Here is a 17,225-nt window from a genome sequence, read left to right on the forward strand (position 1 = left end):
TTACAACAAGTTTCGAATCGTATTGCATTGATGTCTTTCGTTTATTCCTGGTTTATACGCTTTCTCTCGACGCTTCCTTACTTGTACAATTGCGGGCCACTATCTATCTACTATTATGGTAGAATCAATGTCATTTTACATTGCGCAGTACATGGCCTTAGACATGTCCATCACACCGACTTCCCTTTCTCAAGCTTTTCAAGATATTTCTCGAACTGAGGAACCCACGAGCTCGTAAAGCTAGGATCCGTTAGCCCACGATAGTACTGGTAAATCCTCTCCCACGCCAACCAAGGGTTATCCTTCATCACAATCTGAGTAAGTTCATCAAATGGCCCGGTTCCATCGATATAATCACTGCCCGCCTTAGCTATCACCCATAAAAATAAGAAGATCAGAAAATAAGATCCCCTCCGTGCGAATCGTGCAAGTTGTAGCTCTGTCTTTGGTACAGGTGGGAACGCAATTTTCCAGGCCAACCATCGTGTTACCCTTGATGCTCTCGTGAAGAGCGGTTCGGCATGACAGAAGACCAACCGCAATGAGATGACGATCACTATCGCGCATTGAAGGATAACCAAGAGGGATAGGTACCCTAAGACCATTATCAGTACCTTAATTGACTCCCTTACTAGTATTTTAGGTCCCATGGTCAAGAACAAGCAGCCAAGTAGTGTAAAAGCCCAGGTGCTGAACATGTACTTGAAAATGAACTTAATTGGGGCCAATCCGGATGCCCAAACGGCTTTAGAGTCGTGTTCGAGATCCGCTTGAGCAGCCTTGAAGTTCCAAAAGGGACCTGGTTTCCCTCTTCCGTAACTACGTCTTTGATACTTGCAGAACTTGCAGAAGCAATCTCTTTCCAACCATGTGAATTCTGTTGATAGAATATCGTGCATTTCCTGTTCTCTAGTCATTGGATGCTGTATTGGATTCCTCATTGTTCTTCTCTTCGTCCCGGCGTATTGACTATGCTCCTTCGCAATTGTTCTCAAACATTTAGTAACCGCATCATCCAAGGTTTTGTCCTCATCCGCAAAATGGATGTATAGCCGGTACACCTGTCCCAAAAATGTAGCATAGTCATCAATACACTTCAAGACATTCGCCGTAGAGAGAATCTGACAAATATGAGTTTTCAGACTTTGAATACCCCATTCATCAGCGCAGGAATAGACGTCAGAACAGGCTCTTAGTGTTTCGATATCATCTGCGCCTCTATACCCGAGATATCTAGCTGCGCAGAAATCGAATGTGATTTTTGCGGCATGAGCTGAAAGTTGTGGCCACGAGGAAATCTCTTCGTTAAAATCTGGGGCGTAAAGATTGAAGTTTTGAGCACGTATTGTGAATTTGGTACGGTCTGGGCCGAGGAAGAGGACGTAGCGATCACAGCGTGAGCCATGTTGGGTAGATCTTCTACTTCGCAGATTTAGGTTGGAAAGTTGCAGCGATAAGTCTGATAGCTGACGACCGGACATTTCTATAAGTGTCAACCCGTGGATATTATACCGTGTAAAGTTATATTCCCGCGAGCGATAAATTTAAACCAGAGCTCTTCGTTATAGAAACTATGAAGTCAAGTGTATAGCTGAAAACTGAGTGAAACCATGGCAAAGGTGCATTCCTACCACTAGCTTTCGAAGCTTGACGGTTCAAATTGGTATATTGTTTCAAAAGATCTTTCTCAAAATTTACGGAGAATCGTTCGCTACGAATACTATAGAAATCGATATTTACTGTACTGGCGGAGCACGATGAAACAATTACTCCTTTGTCCACTCCATATTTCGAAAAATTCAAGGAGCGACACTAGAAATCTGCGAGCTGTGTGATAAAAGTATTGTGACTGCGAAAAAGTGTGTCTATATAGTGTACGAAAGCTTGAACTTTTAGCGTGGGGCAGTTAAGTTTTCAATAAGATTTCGTGCAAATAATGCCGCCCAGGCTAGTCCCAGGATTAGCGACATTGCAGCCTCGAGGCCACTGATATTGACACATCTCGGCCTAGAACCTGAATGCATATAGATATGTTAACATGTTGAAGCCGGTATGTATATAATATATATTTTATAATTAGCTAGCAAAATGGTTTAATAGGCACTAAGAGTCTCCAAATAATACGTATCTCGAAAGGTCTGTGGCATAATTAGTGTGGTGATACTTTCGAGTCACATAGTGCGTGTGATCACATCACCATCCTAACAGCGTTCACCAGTGCAATTAAGGGCGATTTTTTCCCAGATACCCTTTAGTCTCGGAAGGTAGTCTAGTTGTTAGACGGCTTGGCCACCCGTCTAAACTAGACTACTCGGAAGGACTATTTTAGATGTTCAGCCCTCATACTCTTAATTTCTTCCCAGTCGCTGTTTTTTTGTTTCGATAAAACGATATGTCATGAGCGAAGATCCCTATGAGTTACACCCGAAAAGGAATTGTAATTCCCACGTGGGTTGTCGATGTCCACATTTTATTCTATAATCGAAAGATTACTTAGAGAACAGACATCAGAGCTGTAGATCTATTCCTGTATATCAAGGATATATCCGAGATCGTCGAATCAATGAAATAGTTAAATATATATTCCTTGAGACTATATAATAAACCCAGGGAACCCTTTGGTCACGCTTTTCACTCTGCTAACTACACAATCCTCGATAAAAAGCTAAACCTAAGACTTTCCTCCATACCCACAGCCATTCTTTCAACATGGGCAACGATTGCACTTGCGGTATGAAATTGAATTGCCATTCCTAATATGCCCAAAGTTTTCCTGATTTCATGACTGACTGAGTGAGATATACAGATGAGTGCCGTATTTTCATGACAGCAGTCGGAAGCTGCTTTCCGAAATTCAGTATTTGCATCTCCGAGGAAGAAGCCAAAATAGCTGAACCGTATAATGACAGATTAAAAACATACCCGAATGACAAGTCAGTTTATCCCGCATAGAGCGTCTCTTTTACTTATTCATATTTAGGTATCGCTGACAGATCCATGTTCACCTTCAGGTCTGAGTTTATCACTATATTGATCGGAGAGAAAGATGCTACCGGAGCGTATAAAGAGAAATACCTCCTACGCAAAGACACTTGCATGGCAAACTCCGAGTACTTTAGATGCGCTTTTAGGTCAACAATCGACGGCCTAAGCCGCAGTACATGGCGCGAAAGTCAAAGTCTAATTTTCCACTTCCCCAAGCTACCGCATTTCAACATGATAAAAAGAGCAATACTCAGCGGCAGAGTCACCGTCGACCCCACGAACTTCGTAGAACTTTACGAGACAGCCGACTACCTTCTCATGAGGGACACAATGTATCTTATCTGCAGTCTCATCTCACGACCGTCATTCATCAAGAATATACATGACCTTAACAGGTGTCTCACCCGCTTGGTGGAATGGATGGAGGCATGGCCGCAGCGACCTTTGGTACAACTAGGATTCTTCCGTGCCATCTTCTTCATAGAGCTTACAGCTGCGATAAAAAGATCCAAGGCGGCACGGGGATGTCGGTTATTAGGTGGTTGGGAGGACGCTCCACGTCAGTGGGGTCTTAATCCACTAAACCCTCGGCGTCATAGGGAGGAGTCAGATACTGAGATACCCCCTGGTGCGATACCGGAGCGATATAATAGGTTGAAGAAACTTAGGGATTATGTCAGGAAGCACTTGAGGGATTCGGAGAGTTGGTATATAGAGGATATACGTTGCGTGGAGTGTGGCGGTGGTGGGTTTCGATAAGATCTATATAGATATGGTTAGTAGATTAGCTGCACGCATGTACATATGTATAGTTAAATACTCTTATATCTGGGGTCGGTGATCTACAGAGGTCATTTTCAGGAATTCTTTAGAATAAAATCCTAAATTTAGCATATATAGGAAAGTTTTCCCAATCTCCGGCATTGCAAAAAATGTTTGAATCCACTATATTTGATGATCTGTATTTATTTCGTAAACCAGAATTAATTTCTGCTGCGTCTGCATCAATAACTACGGATTGCTCGGGTTTTATTCTACGGCTTAAGCGACCAAAACAGAAAACCCAAACCAGTTTAAATCACATGCAGTGCTTTCACATTTTGAGTATTGGATGATCACCGAGAAATATTAAATGGCACTCTGTCGACTGGTCGTGGTCACATAATATGGCTGCAATTGGCATGTTTTGGAGCCAGTCTGTTAACCTTATAGCTTAATGAGTTTGAAAATTACAAGGAAATAGAATTCACGATGATGAAAGCCAAAAAATGGTTGTCTACCCATTATTCTACGAATAACTCAGATAAGAGGCTGCAGCCTCTTTATACTTTATCAAAGCGTTTTGAAATGTTTATCTGCCCATGACTCCGAATTCTTTCTATTGGTTTGTAACGTAGAGTGTCTAGTTATATGCTAGTATTCTACTTATTCCAGCTCTTTATTCCTCTATTTTGAACGCCAGGGTTAAATCAGTAGGAAGAGATCTTTAAGAAAAAAAGAGATGCGTCAAGGAAACTCTAGCCAGTAGATAATCCTCCCAAAAATGACTCCACAAACTCTTCTTTGCGATTATTTAGTATCCTGACAATAATTACTCTCCATTTGAAACTACTCCTTTTCCTGAGGATACTTATTGCGTGCTTGTTCCAGCTCCACTATCAATGTCAACGAGTTCGGCCTCAATCGTTTTGACTCCTTGACCTGGAGGTCCTGGTGGAATCAACCCGCATTCATCGAAGCTCTTCTTCGTATCCAGGAAGACACCGTTGATATCTTTATAGGCAAGCTTTTTCGTTGGATCCGTAAGAAGCACGGCCACATCTGGGTCGGCTTCGAACTGTTCAGTGGCTGAGTAGAGGTAATGCGCAGGCGTGATGCGGTATAATTTCATAACCGATTCTAATTCGATGGAGGAGGTAACATGAGTAAGTTTTAAGTAATCTCATGGGATTTAAGATTCGAGATTCGAGATTTAGGAAGTAAGGAAGCTTCGGGTGGGTTATTTTAGAATAGACTTACGTTCGATTGGATCCCTCATAAACGTCCACTCGATCATCACACCGAAGGTATTCGAGCCATTGGCTCTTGGGTTGACGATTCGAGGTCTATTTGGGTTTCTCATCGCCATTTTTGTAGGAATATGAGGTATTGGGTTGGATGGCTATAGTGAATTTGAGTATAAAGTTCTCAGTAGTTATCGTTGAAGGTTGAAGTTATGTAGAAGGAGCGATTGTATAAGAACTGGCGATGAGCTAGGAACAGATCGAGATGTCGTTCGAAGTTGGAATTAAATAGATTAGCGGAAACAATTAATTTGGGGGTTTATTTCCTCGAGTTCGTATTTACACTCTTGTGTCATGCTGTAACATTTTTGAAGGTCGCCGAGAATATGTTTTATGTGTAAGAACCTTCTTGACTAAGATACCAGTGGTGACGAATTATCCTAGATAACTAGACTATAGAGGCTACTCTTGGCACGATTTAATTGTCTGAATTGTTCTGGTAGGCTGGCCTGCGGAATTCACGGTTCGTACTTCAAATGTAATCAATAACCACATGTGTATCTGTTTGATATAACATGTGGGAGAACTCAAAACCTATATATTAATATCCGGTTAGGCTCTTAAATATAAATGCTAGTTCATGAAACCATTTCTTTGGGCCCGAGTCCGGTTCGTATCTATCGGTGAGCCTCGGGCGCTAAACCCACCCACCTTTGAGAGATGTGCGACAATATATAGACAATTACTTCCTTAGAGTGTGATGATTTACGAGTTACATTGGGGAGAATGGTTTAGTCGATCGATCGCTGAATCGAATCTGTGAGACTAGCGTCTACATCAAAACGCCGAGATTCGAGGCCATCGTGATACAGGGCTATATAGGCAGTAGTTTTACATCGAAAGCTTTTCAGTGTCTATTGTTTTGTTAATAGATAGCATTGCGTCAAGCTAAATGTAGTATTTCTTTTAACTATTTTAGACCTTCTTAAGGTTCTTCAGTAGCATCGGTATATATCACATAAACATTCGGGGCTTGAGGCTACGGTATAAGTTCATTATTGATAAGAGATACCAAATGAATTATAAATGTAGTTGAACTTCTACCTCGAGGCTTCTCACACTCTTCTAGAAGTGGTGTGTAGTTGATACCGCTTACCTCTCTTAGTCAAAATATTCTCTAGACAGTCTATAAAAAAATGCAATATAATCTCAAATCATCCAAACCTCTACACTTAGAAACTCACAAACCTACCCTTTCTAATTAGAGCCTCTCGGAAGCCCAGGTCTCGCAATCACATCAATATACCTCCCACTCTCCTCATCAGGTAACATCCCATTCCTCTTAAATGTATGTCTTGTCTTCAACTCTTTATCATTCCCCCCATGGTAGTATCGCCAGATCTCGCCGGGGAGAAGCATATCCGATACACCTTCGAAGTTTTCAAATCTTTCGGTGACCTTTGAGAGGTAGTCGTCTGGTGAGATATTACCGTATGTCATGTTTGGAACTATATATGGGATTTTTGATGAAAGGGTTAGTTTGGGTGGGTATCAAGCTTAGAATTGGAGAATTGGAGTACTTACGCATTGTTTCCCGATCTGGAAGTTCTGGAGTTAGATTGACGGTGAAGGTGTCAGTACTGGTACTGGTACTTCCGCTAGCTCCACCACTCATTTCTTTCTGATTCAAAGCTAGATTTTGTATAAATGGTGGTTAAATGATCTATGAACTTTTGGTCAAGAGGTGAAATTAATTAGATACACGTAGAGCAACGATATATGCAGAGCTGCGGATAACCCAGACGAAATCCTCGAATTAACAAAAGCACTTATTCGGGGATATAATCCTCCCTATACCGCGGATATTTTGTATTAACCCTCGAAGTTCGTTATTCTCCAGTATGCAATACATCATCATGGTTTCTTAGAAATTTGAACGCAGAATGGTGTTTATTATGAAGGTTGAGACTACGAAACATATATTCTACATCCTCAGATCGTATCTAACGCCTTTCCTCATTCAATACACGAGTAAGCTAGGATTATCGATTATCCCAAATAAAGAGGGTATGGATCGAAGAGCGATTGCTAATCAGAAGGCTTTATTTACCTCGCTAGTTAGAATTTATGTCAGAGCCTTGACATCGCATTGTTGAGGAATCGTCTTCACGATTAGATGTTAGAACTTATTTACATTATTCCGACTGCCACCCGACGGCCGCGGCATAAGCAGAGATCGTGGTAACTATGATATGGCTTTTATAGACACTAGCCTTGCTACTGCTAGTCCTTGCTATTAACTCTCGAAAATGATTCTACTTGCTTACTTGGTACATTCTCACAGACTGATTCATAATGGGATTTGGGGGCTCAAGATAGCTATAATTTCATTTTATCTTAGATTTTCCTTCCCTCGAGGTCTTAGCTTTGTGTCTTAGAGCTAGGAAAATACAGATACAGCGAATACAGTTGTAAAAAACAATAATATAGAAGGCTACCTCCTAAATCTCAAACCCAAGATAATAAAAAAATAATTTGCAGGCAAAGTAAATACAAAAGTAGACGACACCACGTTAAATTAGGTATTTATACCCAACTTAAAACTCGGCAGAATACCGTAGGAGCAAAATTATCAGCAAACATTCAGTTGAAAGACTAGACTTAAATTCATCTCGTAAATACCAGAGGATGGTGACGACTAAGTAGATAAAGTATAAAATACTTGTGCAAAGGGAGACCAAGGCCAGCTTCTACACAGGATCGTTTAATTAGATTTTCATTAGAAGATTTTTTCCTAGTATACAACTGGCCAATCTTTCAAGTGGTAGCCCCAGGGTAAAAAAGTCTAACAGGAATATTCTAGCAAAATGAAGAATAACCCCCATCTAAATCCCAATCCCGTAAACATCCCAGAGCGATCCACCAGCCGTCTTCTTGTGCAATTCGATAAAGGAGTGCTATCGAAATCCCCCTGAACCTCCTCAAGAAAAATTGGTCACTAGCTTTAACCAGCTAGGTCAGCACACTGCCACAAAGTTTTATCAAACGCCATTTTATGTTCACGAACACGTGTACGCTTACATTAACAGGTTTTTGATGCAGCTCAACTTTAACACCACGACAAAAGTATTGCTACTCGCGTGGACGAAAATTCTTCTTCCTCTCATAGACCCAAGCAACATCTTCAAATCAAACCGAAAACTAAATTCCATTTTCCTAGAGAAAAAAAAAGAAGGTTACACCAAGAAAATATTAACTCCTACTCCTCCAGTTAAATATTACATTCTATAGGGACCAGACTTACGTGAATCCGGTCCAACAATGAGAAATTCGCTCCGCTCATCCAAAAGCCTGACCCGAGGTTGCGATTTCTCTGTATCACTCCTCTGCGCGTTCGTTTCAGAGGGAACCGAAGTTTCGCCGCCACTTTGACTTTCCGCTGGCCTGAGCTTGGGATACTTCCCTCCGATAGATGAAATAGCCTCCTTTTTTGATCTCGAGGGCGTCATATTGATTATTCCCGAGGATAAAACATGAATAATCTACTTGATTGATGGGATATCACTCTCTGGGAGGGATGAAATGGAACTTGGTATTGGAAAGGAGGAAGATACGGCTCTAAGGTTTGATTGCAGGAACCGAAGTGAGGGAAAGTGTTTGAGAAAAGAATTAATTGAAAGCTTTTGATTGTGGGATGGTAGAGGGTTTTATCCTCGACAGCTGACGGGGTGTTCCTAGATACATTTGGTACTATGCTCGAACGTAACCTCAGATTGGACTTTTTATTAGAGTAACGGTTCTCTAGGGAAGCGAACCCGGTATCCATAACCAAACTGTAAGTATGATCATCATTCTTTTCACAATCCCACTACCGTCACGAAAGCCTAACCACGCACGATCTAAAGCAAAAACCATCAAAAGTCCTCATCCCGGACTTCAGAAGTATCAGGTTCTACAGAGTCCGGCTTGACTATAAAACCCCCAAAGTTAGTCACGATTCCCAAATCTCAAAGGAACGTACGTTCGGCCGGAATAAATACAACATACTAATACAATTTTTCTTCGATACCCCGCCTCCACAAGCATATATCCTAACAGTCCCATCCGTCGAAGCCTCCAACTCCCTAACGACAGATATATTCTACCACCCAACCACCATCAGCTACAAAACTTCATCTAAAACCACCCACAAACCACCTTACACGCGCTTAGGGAATAAGGCACCAACATTACCAAGCTGTTCATCTGGTTCAACAAACTCCTGACCCAAATACCTCGCAATATACCCAATCTCCCCATCTCTAGCCGATACGAGATCCTCATAGTGCGAGCTAATAATACCGAAGTAAGTGCTGAGCTTGACTTCGTAGATTGTCTCGTGGACAAGGGAGGGTGGGAGTGTAACCGTTGATGGGACGTAATCGGCTACATGAGGTTAGCAGGCTGCTGCTGCTGGTAATGGTGGGGGGGAAGATGGGTTACCCATGTTTGAACCGGATTTTACAATGATCACCTTGACTCTTCGATTGACGTAGCCGGTCATGGTTGGGAGGTGGATAGGTGATTGAGGGGGTGTCTTGGGTTGGATGGTGTTTCTCTGGTTCAAGGAACGTCGGTGAGATGGTTGCTACTACTTAGGATGGGGGTGCGAATGAGGGTATGGAATGAAAGAGGTTAAGGACTTGAAGCTTCAGTCAGTTGTGAGGTTTCATGGAAAGGAACCCACAGTGCGGGTTTGTGAATTACATGGGACGTGAGGTCCGACATTCTGTTCACAGGTTCAGAATTGAGATATGGGTATATCCACCCAGCTCAAAGTTAGCCTCACCTCCGATCCGAGTAGCCATCCTCTTTCCCATCACCAATCTTCTCAATTATAATCTCTTCTACCAAAACCCCAAAAGCTTTAAAAGCACCTGTCGATAAAACAGCGCCAGCCACACTCGAAACGACGCCACAATCAAGCCACACAAAATCCGAAATAGGAAAGCCTATTGGAAAGAAAATACCACACACCACTGTGTTGTTCGATCGGCTTAAAATTACCCCAGCATTTACTAATCTCAACACGGTCTGATCAACCCTGCTGCAGGTCATCGTACTTTCCCGATGCGATGCAATAACCCTTTTCTCCACATCCTATAATAGTCTCAGAATCGTTCAAGATAGTAAGCTCAAGTGTACTACAGTGACGTCGATGAGTAACCCTCCCGATTCCACCGATTCCACGGTGTCCGAAGCTCCCTCATGAAGCCAACTTGTCGTCTACACCCCCCCAACAATCATTTTGAAACGAATAACTAGAAGTACCCTAGTTGGCGCGGGGCTTCCCATGTTCCGCATGATCACCAGACCCAAAGATATGGAAATACTCGGAAGACCCAGGAATTTCAAAAAAAAAGCACCCTGCCATTGCTGACTTCGGTCTCACGCAATGCATTCATTCTATTCTGTTTAAAAATCCATCCTAGAAGTTGCGGAAGATAAAAAAACTAGAAACAGATAGGAACCTTTTCCGTGGCTGAAAAGCTAAGGGAACTCGTAAATGATTTAAAAAAAAGAGACTAAAGTTCCCAGCTTTTGATTGAGAGGAGGGGGGATTCCAGGCGAAAGTGGCCAGGTTGTCTTGCGCTTGCAAGGAAATACTTGAACGACACTAGCCTCCTTGTTTTTATTTATTATAATACATTTTCCCCTCCTCTCCCGATTTAAGCTTGCCCCTCCTGCAGGTCTATCACCTCCTCCATTTTCATCCCGCAGTTTCGTAGATTCCGTAGACGCGCCAGCTTTTAAAGCTCCTGCTCAACTAATACCTCCGCCGACGACGACGTCATTATCCAACGAAGTTCCAACATTCCACAACACAGTTTTTCTTTTCCCCCTAATTCCGTGAAACTCGAAAATTATCAACCATGTCGACGGGGACTCTTGGCCTTAGGATCGGAACTCGTATGTCCCCCGAATCAAACCCATCCGTAGTCCCACCTGTAGTATTCGTAGCATTCCAAACATATTCGCTGTTCCATAACGGTGGAACACAGCGAATAGCTACGAACAAGCAATAGTTTCCGTAATATAATACAAACAATATTCTAACATATACCATAACCAGCCGTCACCGCGCTCGCCCTCCCAATCTTCACGTCATACTACAGCCTCCTCGCCTACCGCGTCATCTCGACTCGCGTCGGATCGGGAGTTTTCGTAGGCGATAAATCAAAGGCGGAAGCGAAGGGTGCACAGGATACTCCTGATCCGTTAACTATTGCTACGAGATCTCATGCGAATTTTGCAGAGAATGTGCCGTTGGCGGTTAGTAGCTCTCTCTATATATGTATATCCAAAAGTAAAAGACTTGAGATTGTAAGACAGTACTGATATGGTGCGGGGTTTTTTAGTTAACTATTACAGCTCTGGCAGAGATTAATGGTGCAGATAGGAATGTTCTTCTTGGAGCGTTGGGGACTTTGTTCTTGTTAAGGGTTGGACATGTGTATGTTTCCTCTGAGTCTCTTTCGAGCTCTCGTCCGAGATATATCATTTGGTACTAATTATAGAAATTATAAAATGTATAGTGAATTCGGACTTCGGCGTCCAGCGGCACTCGGACCAGGTCGTATTATTGGATTCTTGGGGACTCTGGGGTATCTAGTTGGAATGAGTGGATATGTAGCATGGTTGACGAAAGGGTATTGGGGATATTGATCATTGAGCTTGAGATCTCTATAGCTGCCGAGTCCGACGGAGACGGGATGACTTTTAAGATGAATTAAGTAGGTTTGAGAAACGGGATAATTGATTGTACGAATATACTATGTAACGATAAAGAAAACAATTGCAAGAGGTTAATTAACTTTTGAATTTTATGAATTGACTATATATCGGAGCATATTAGCCCCGAAGCCTTACGGTTATAAACGTTATGACCGATCGGAACGAGATATCTATCGGAAACTCGTTAAGATTCGGCGAAAACGTTAACGACGGCAACACAAAAGATGCCGCTCACGGGATATCGAAGCTTTCCCGGCCGACTGGATAGTCAAAAGCTTGAAGTCACGTTTTTTCGCGCCTGGAAACTAATTGAAGCGCATCCACTTCACAGGAATACCCTGCGAGAACTAATAGATTCGGATGGTTACTTAGGTAGTTTGAAAATCTGCGTCAGCAAGTAGTCATCGGAATGATTAGTAATGATAAAGGAATTGAGTTTCGGACGAACAGCATGCCCGATATTTCATGCCTTCTTTTATGATCAGATATTGACCGAAAATGTAAGTATTTAACAAGTAGTAAAGTACCTAGAGATACATATTTTCAATTAGATATCCTAAACCAAGCCCTTAAGCTCTAGTCAGTCCATGTCACTTCGAACAGCCATCCTTCGAAGACCAATTACAAGGTTGCAGTCCACATCACAACTCCAACTCCAACTCCAACAACCCCGCCAAGCAATATTAATCCCCAAACATAAGCTCCACCTTCGAAACCTCACATACACTTCAAATAACCTCAACAAAATGACCGACACTCAATCCACAAAGCGGGCTAAATTGGAGCCAAAATATGAACTTCTTTACTGGCCAGGAATGCCCGGTCGTGGTGAATATGTTCGTTTAGCATTGGAAGCGTACGTTATTGTTTTTTTCTCTATGACGTCATGTATACCTAGCTAACACGAACTTCATGATAGTGCCGGAGTACCATATAAAGACACCACCAACGAATCAAAAGAAGGAATCTCCAGTCTCCTCGGCATAATCGGCAGGGACTCTGTTACTGGTATGCCATTTCAAACCTCACAACACCCCCCCCAATTGACCCATCCCAAAACTAACCATATACAAACATCACAAACAGCACCAGACGAACCCCCCGTCCTGGCCCCCCCAATTCTCCGAGTCCTAGACTCCCCACTCCTCATTTCCCAAACCCCAAATATTCTCCTCTACCTAGGTGACCACGAAAATCTAGCTCCAACAGACGGGGATAAATACCTAGTCCATCAATACGCCCTCACGGCTCTGGACTTAGGTAGCGAAGCCCATAACGTCCACCATCCGATCGGTATAAGTCTCTTCTACGAAGATCAAAAACCCGAATCCCTCCGTTTCGCAAAAGAATTCCGAGGTCTAAGAATCCCCAAGTTCTTTGGATATTTCGATAAAATTGTTAAATATAACCGATCTAAATACCCGGAATCGAATTATTTGGTCGGTGAGAAGATTAGTTACGCGGACACCACGGTTTGGCAGGTCGTTGATGGAGTTAGTCATGCTTTTCCCAAGAAGATTGAGGAGTTGAGGAAGGAAAAGGAGTTTGAGGCGTTGTTTGGGTGGTTTGACGGGTTGAAGGGAGAGGAGTGGTTGAAGGGGTATTTGGAAAGTAAGAGACGGTTACCGTATGCGTTGGGGATATTTAGGCATTATGAGGAGTTGGATGTGGATCAGTAGTCGATAAATTGAATTGTTAGGGTATCTAGCTCTACGAAGTTAACTTAGTATATGATACTTTGAAAGCTCAATATATGTACATCCTATCAATGCAATTGTCACCTTGAGGGTATAAATTATCTCTATGATAGTTGCCAATATTATCTTCTCCTGTTGTTCGTAATAACCCGTAACCAATCAAACCTAGAGCTTACTCGTCTCATTACTCAAGCTCAGCTAATTAAAGCTGGTTTAGTGTCGAGACCGCTAGCTCAACCTCAAGACTACCACCAACACCCCAATATTCACAACCTCACAACCAAACCACGTGATCAATTTCATCTCCAAAATTCCAACCCCTCCAGAAGATAGCTCACTAAATTTAGATATGATAATTCCCATTCGATTGATCCAAAAATCAAGTCATTTGGATAAATATTGGTGTCACAATCACGATGAGTAGTTTTGCGATAATAGTTGCGATGTGACGTTCCTGGGGGGGTTCAACAACTACTACTTTATATCAGCTGTCCCCTCTGGCAACAATGCAATGCGCCGATATATACATCTCCCCAAAACCACAAACAATCATCCACCTCATCGTCAAACTTCTAATTAACAGAGAATCATAAAACCAAGTTCAATTGAATCTCCTAAATCTCACCCACATCACCCCGGTGTCAAAACACCGCTCCTCCTCTCCGTTCCCACGTAGTAAGCTTCCAAAGCTACCCACTTTTGGTGGAGAATCAATGAAGTCTTCTGAAAAATATGAAGAACCTTAACTTTTGAAAAGCCAAAATCATCACATGATATCACGTCGGATTTAAATATGGCAGCTCGGTGTTAAGGTATTTCAGTGGAGGGAATTACCACAAAGTCAACACCAGTCTCCTTTCAGCAAATACTAGGAACTACGGACGTCTATGAGAAGAATATTTTTATCAAATCTAATAGATTTTTCGTATTGGATTCATACTACTTTAAAGTATCCATAATTAAAATCCTATCTACTCCTTCCCCCTCTTAAGCTAAATATAACTTCAACAAGAACAAACAAATACAAATCAAGATCTCCATCCAGTGAGCTACCTCCTCAACCCTAAGCGGAGGTATATTATCCTCGGCAACAGTAAATATTCTCGTTACATAAAATGGTTCCACCACCTTATTTCTTTTCCAGCGAGGTGTTTTAAAGATAAAATCGGAAGGAAAGAAAGATAATAAATGAAATGTAAGGGAAAGGAATGAGGAGAAAGAGGGATTAATTACACCATTACTATCCTTGCCAAACAAACGCCGTTGTATAGCTCCACCCACCATCACCAAAAAACATTAATAATAAATGATAAATGTCAATAGTAAACGAATGACTCGAAGAGTAAAAAAAAAAGGGAAGAAATGTGTAAAGAACGTAAGAAGATAAGTCATCAAAAAATACCCAACCTAAAAACACCCCACCAATCTTCGTCCCATGAGTCAATAGGCACTCAAGATAGAAAATTCCCGAGAGTCTAATTAGACAGGGCTCCCAATCCTCGACGTCGAAGAATAATGCACCGACTTCTCAACATCACTCCACCCACTCCCCGTCCTCGAAATCCCACTTCTGAGAGACGCCAAATCCGACGGTCTAATCTGATCATGATGAACAATAACCCTTCCATGCACGCTTTTAGTATTCTTCCTGTTACGTTCGTTCATACTACCGTTACCGCTGTTGTTATTGCTGTTATTGCTGCTATTGCTGCTGCTATCTGTGCCATTGCTACCGTAGCTTAGAAGCTTTGGAGCATGTCTGATACACAAAGCACGAAGGGCAGGGGCAGAAGCGCAGATGATGGCTAGGTTGAGTTCTACGATTGTCCAGGTGTTGATTATTGGAGTTTTTCCGGTACCAGCTGAGGTGAAGAAGTATTTGTGGACCGCTTGAAGACGGAAGATGGAGGCGATGCAGGCACTATATATATCAACATATTTTTTGTTAGTTCTTTTTTTCTTTTCTATTTAAAATATATTGAAATGAATTCGAGGACGACTGACAATATTCCCAAACTGAAAGTAAATATCGCCGCGATTTTCTCACGACGGTAGAGTTGGAGTTTTAGAACCATGGGTAAAGGTAACACCCAGATTATTACATCGCTAAGGATCATAAATGATCCGGTGACGAGGTATGGAATCTTTTGATGGCTGTCGCATTCACTGGTGTACCATTCCGACCAGTAGGCCACAGGATGACATTTAAATATACTATAGAGGATTATTGTCATAGTAGTGGCGAGGGTGAAACCGAAGGTGGCCCAGACAGATAACCTTAGGTACCGGCCGGAGAAGAGGCTGTAGTAGAATAAGAGGAGGGAGGATTTGATGATTAGTGCGGCGATTGGGTAGAGAATGTCGAGGACAATGTAGAACTATATATATGGGTTTATTAATCAATAACGTTTGATGGTTATATTAGATGAGGGTAATGACATACCATCTGTTGTCGGGCGATTTCATTCCAGCTGTAGCCCCAGAATTGAGATGATATGTTGATATTGACGGCGTGGTACAGAGCGCTGGCGCTATAAACAAGGGTCATGAACTATATAAATCTGTTAGCATGCTATATACCACACTAGTCTCGTATTGTATAGTAAGAAAACGTACATAACCAAACACCATAATCCAATCATACCCCCTAATCCCCCCCGCAATAGTCTGTCGACTCCAAAGCCTCAACGCCAAAACAATCGTAGTAATCACCGTGAACACCGCAAAAACCGGCACGAGCAGATGTCCCGTCCCCGGCGTATACGGCAAATATTGTCGAATAGCATCAAGCCAGAATATACTATCACGCAACATGTCACGTTCTCCTAGTACTTGTAAGAGAAGACTAAGATCCTGAGGACGAGCGCCGCTGAATGCCAGGATTTCGGGATCCGTGGCGTTGGGGGTGTCGTTGTAGAACCCTGCGAAGGCGGAGATTACATCGATTGTTCTGGTGTCGTAGAAGTTACGGGCGAGAAAACCGAGGTTTATGGTGATTGAGGCGGCGAGGTCGAGGTCGCCTTTTGTAAGGTTTACTGGGGTCCCCATTTTTTTTTTTGAATGAGTGTGTAGACTATCTCGCAATAGCTAACAGTGTGTGAATATTTAAAAGGGGTGACGAGGTTGAGAAGAACGAGAAAAAAAACAAGTCAAAATGATTGTATTAAAGAAAAGTATTAGATGATTAAGTAATAGAAGCTTGATGAAAGAATGAAGCTTTGACCGATGATGTTTCAGGCTAAGTGGGAGGATTTGGGGGTCTTCTTATACATCTTTCGACCACATAGAATATATACACAACCATTAAATAACCATCGTTTTTTAAAAAAAAACTCATAAAAATCCTCTGATATCAATCGACACCACAGTCGGCGGTGTATCTTAGCGTTTAGTTACTCGCAAGAAAGTGGAGTGAGTGAGTGATCACGTTAACAAAAATCTTATATCCAACTAGTGTTTCCACACCCACGTTTCAAGATTCTGATGCAAGATGCAAGATATCTAAATTGCAGCAAGGCAAAAAACTTTTTTCTTTTCTTCTTTTATTTTTTTCTAGTGTAAACGGAATGATCCGTGCTGAACTAATCCATCATTTATGCAGGTGAAAAAGTAAGTAAGTAAGTAAGGTACAAGTACTAGTACACTTCGCTAGACGTGACACGATACAATGCCGAGATACCCACCCGCACTTCCCATGTGTGGCCTAGTTTGATGTCAACGTGGGTTAAGGGGGCATGCGGCTGTCTAACTATACACTTATATAATA

The 17,225-nt window shown here is 42.1% G+C and overlaps 8 protein-coding genes across 8 annotated transcripts; 3 read left to right on the plus strand and 5 right to left on the minus strand.

Annotated features, from left to right (window-relative positions):
* Positions 1–170: 170 nt before the first annotated feature.
* On the minus strand, positions 171–1,481 carry AOL_s00169g103 (uncharacterized protein; the record flags this gene model as incomplete). The annotated part of the gene is made up of 1 exon (XM_011127460.1): positions 171–1,481. One exon carries the CDS (start codon positions 1,479–1,481, stop codon positions 171–173), a length of 1,311 nt encoding a protein of 436 aa, XP_011125762.1.
* Positions 1,482–2,709: 1,228 nt separating this feature from the next.
* On the plus strand, positions 2,710–3,744 carry AOL_s00169g104 (uncharacterized protein; the record flags this gene model as incomplete). The annotated part of the gene is made up of 3 exons (XM_011127461.1): positions 2,710–2,731; positions 2,807–2,933; positions 3,012–3,744. The coding sequence occupies 3 exons, from the start codon at positions 2,710–2,712 to the stop codon at positions 3,742–3,744; spliced, it is 882 nt and encodes a 293-aa protein (XP_011125763.1).
* An 871-nt stretch (positions 3,745–4,615) lies between these two features.
* Positions 4,616–5,113, minus strand: AOL_s00169g105 (uncharacterized protein; the record flags this gene model as incomplete). The annotated part of the gene is made up of 2 exons (XM_011127462.1): positions 4,616–4,884; positions 5,005–5,113. The coding sequence occupies 2 exons, from the start codon at positions 5,111–5,113 to the stop codon at positions 4,616–4,618; spliced, it is 378 nt and encodes a 125-aa protein (XP_011125764.1).
* A 1,132-nt stretch (positions 5,114–6,245) lies between these two features.
* On the minus strand, positions 6,246–6,663 carry AOL_s00169g106 (uncharacterized protein; the record flags this gene model as incomplete). The annotated part of the gene is made up of 2 exons (XM_011127463.1): positions 6,246–6,496; positions 6,573–6,663. The coding sequence occupies 2 exons, from the start codon at positions 6,661–6,663 to the stop codon at positions 6,246–6,248; spliced, it is 342 nt and encodes a 113-aa protein (XP_011125765.1).
* A 2,239-nt stretch (positions 6,664–8,902) lies between these two features.
* On the minus strand, positions 8,903–9,531 carry AOL_s00169g107 (uncharacterized protein; the record flags this gene model as incomplete). The annotated part of the gene is made up of 4 exons (XM_011127464.1): positions 8,903–8,958; positions 9,036–9,112; positions 9,191–9,413; positions 9,471–9,531. The coding sequence occupies 4 exons, from the start codon at positions 9,529–9,531 to the stop codon at positions 8,903–8,905; spliced, it is 417 nt and encodes a 138-aa protein (XP_011125766.1).
* Positions 9,532–10,900: 1,369 nt separating this feature from the next.
* AOL_s00169g108 (uncharacterized protein) lies at positions 10,901–11,693 on the plus strand (the record flags this gene model as incomplete). Its single annotated transcript, XM_011127465.1, has 4 exons — positions 10,901–10,937; positions 11,101–11,300; positions 11,387–11,481; positions 11,564–11,693. 4 exons carry the CDS (start codon positions 10,901–10,903, stop codon positions 11,691–11,693), a joined length of 462 nt encoding a protein of 153 aa, XP_011125767.1.
* An 815-nt stretch (positions 11,694–12,508) lies between these two features.
* AOL_s00169g109 (uncharacterized protein) lies at positions 12,509–13,441 on the plus strand (the record flags this gene model as incomplete). Its single annotated transcript, XM_011127466.1, has 3 exons — positions 12,509–12,618; positions 12,682–12,770; positions 12,849–13,441. 3 exons carry the CDS (start codon positions 12,509–12,511, stop codon positions 13,439–13,441), a joined length of 792 nt encoding a protein of 263 aa, XP_011125768.1.
* Positions 13,442–14,938: 1,497 nt separating this feature from the next.
* On the minus strand, positions 14,939–16,507 carry AOL_s00169g110 (uncharacterized protein; the record flags this gene model as incomplete). The annotated part of the gene is made up of 4 exons (XM_011127467.1): positions 14,939–15,380; positions 15,464–15,837; positions 15,903–16,010; positions 16,076–16,507. The coding sequence occupies 4 exons, from the start codon at positions 16,505–16,507 to the stop codon at positions 14,939–14,941; spliced, it is 1,356 nt and encodes a 451-aa protein (XP_011125769.1).
* Between the last annotated feature and the right edge of the window lie 718 nt (positions 16,508–17,225).

The sequence above is a fragment of the Orbilia oligospora genome, assembly GCF_000225545.1.
Source record: "Orbilia oligospora ATCC 24927 unplaced genomic scaffold scaffold00169, whole genome shotgun sequence".
NCBI classification, from domain to species: domain Eukaryota; kingdom Fungi; phylum Ascomycota; class Orbiliomycetes; order Orbiliales; family Orbiliaceae; genus Orbilia; species Orbilia oligospora.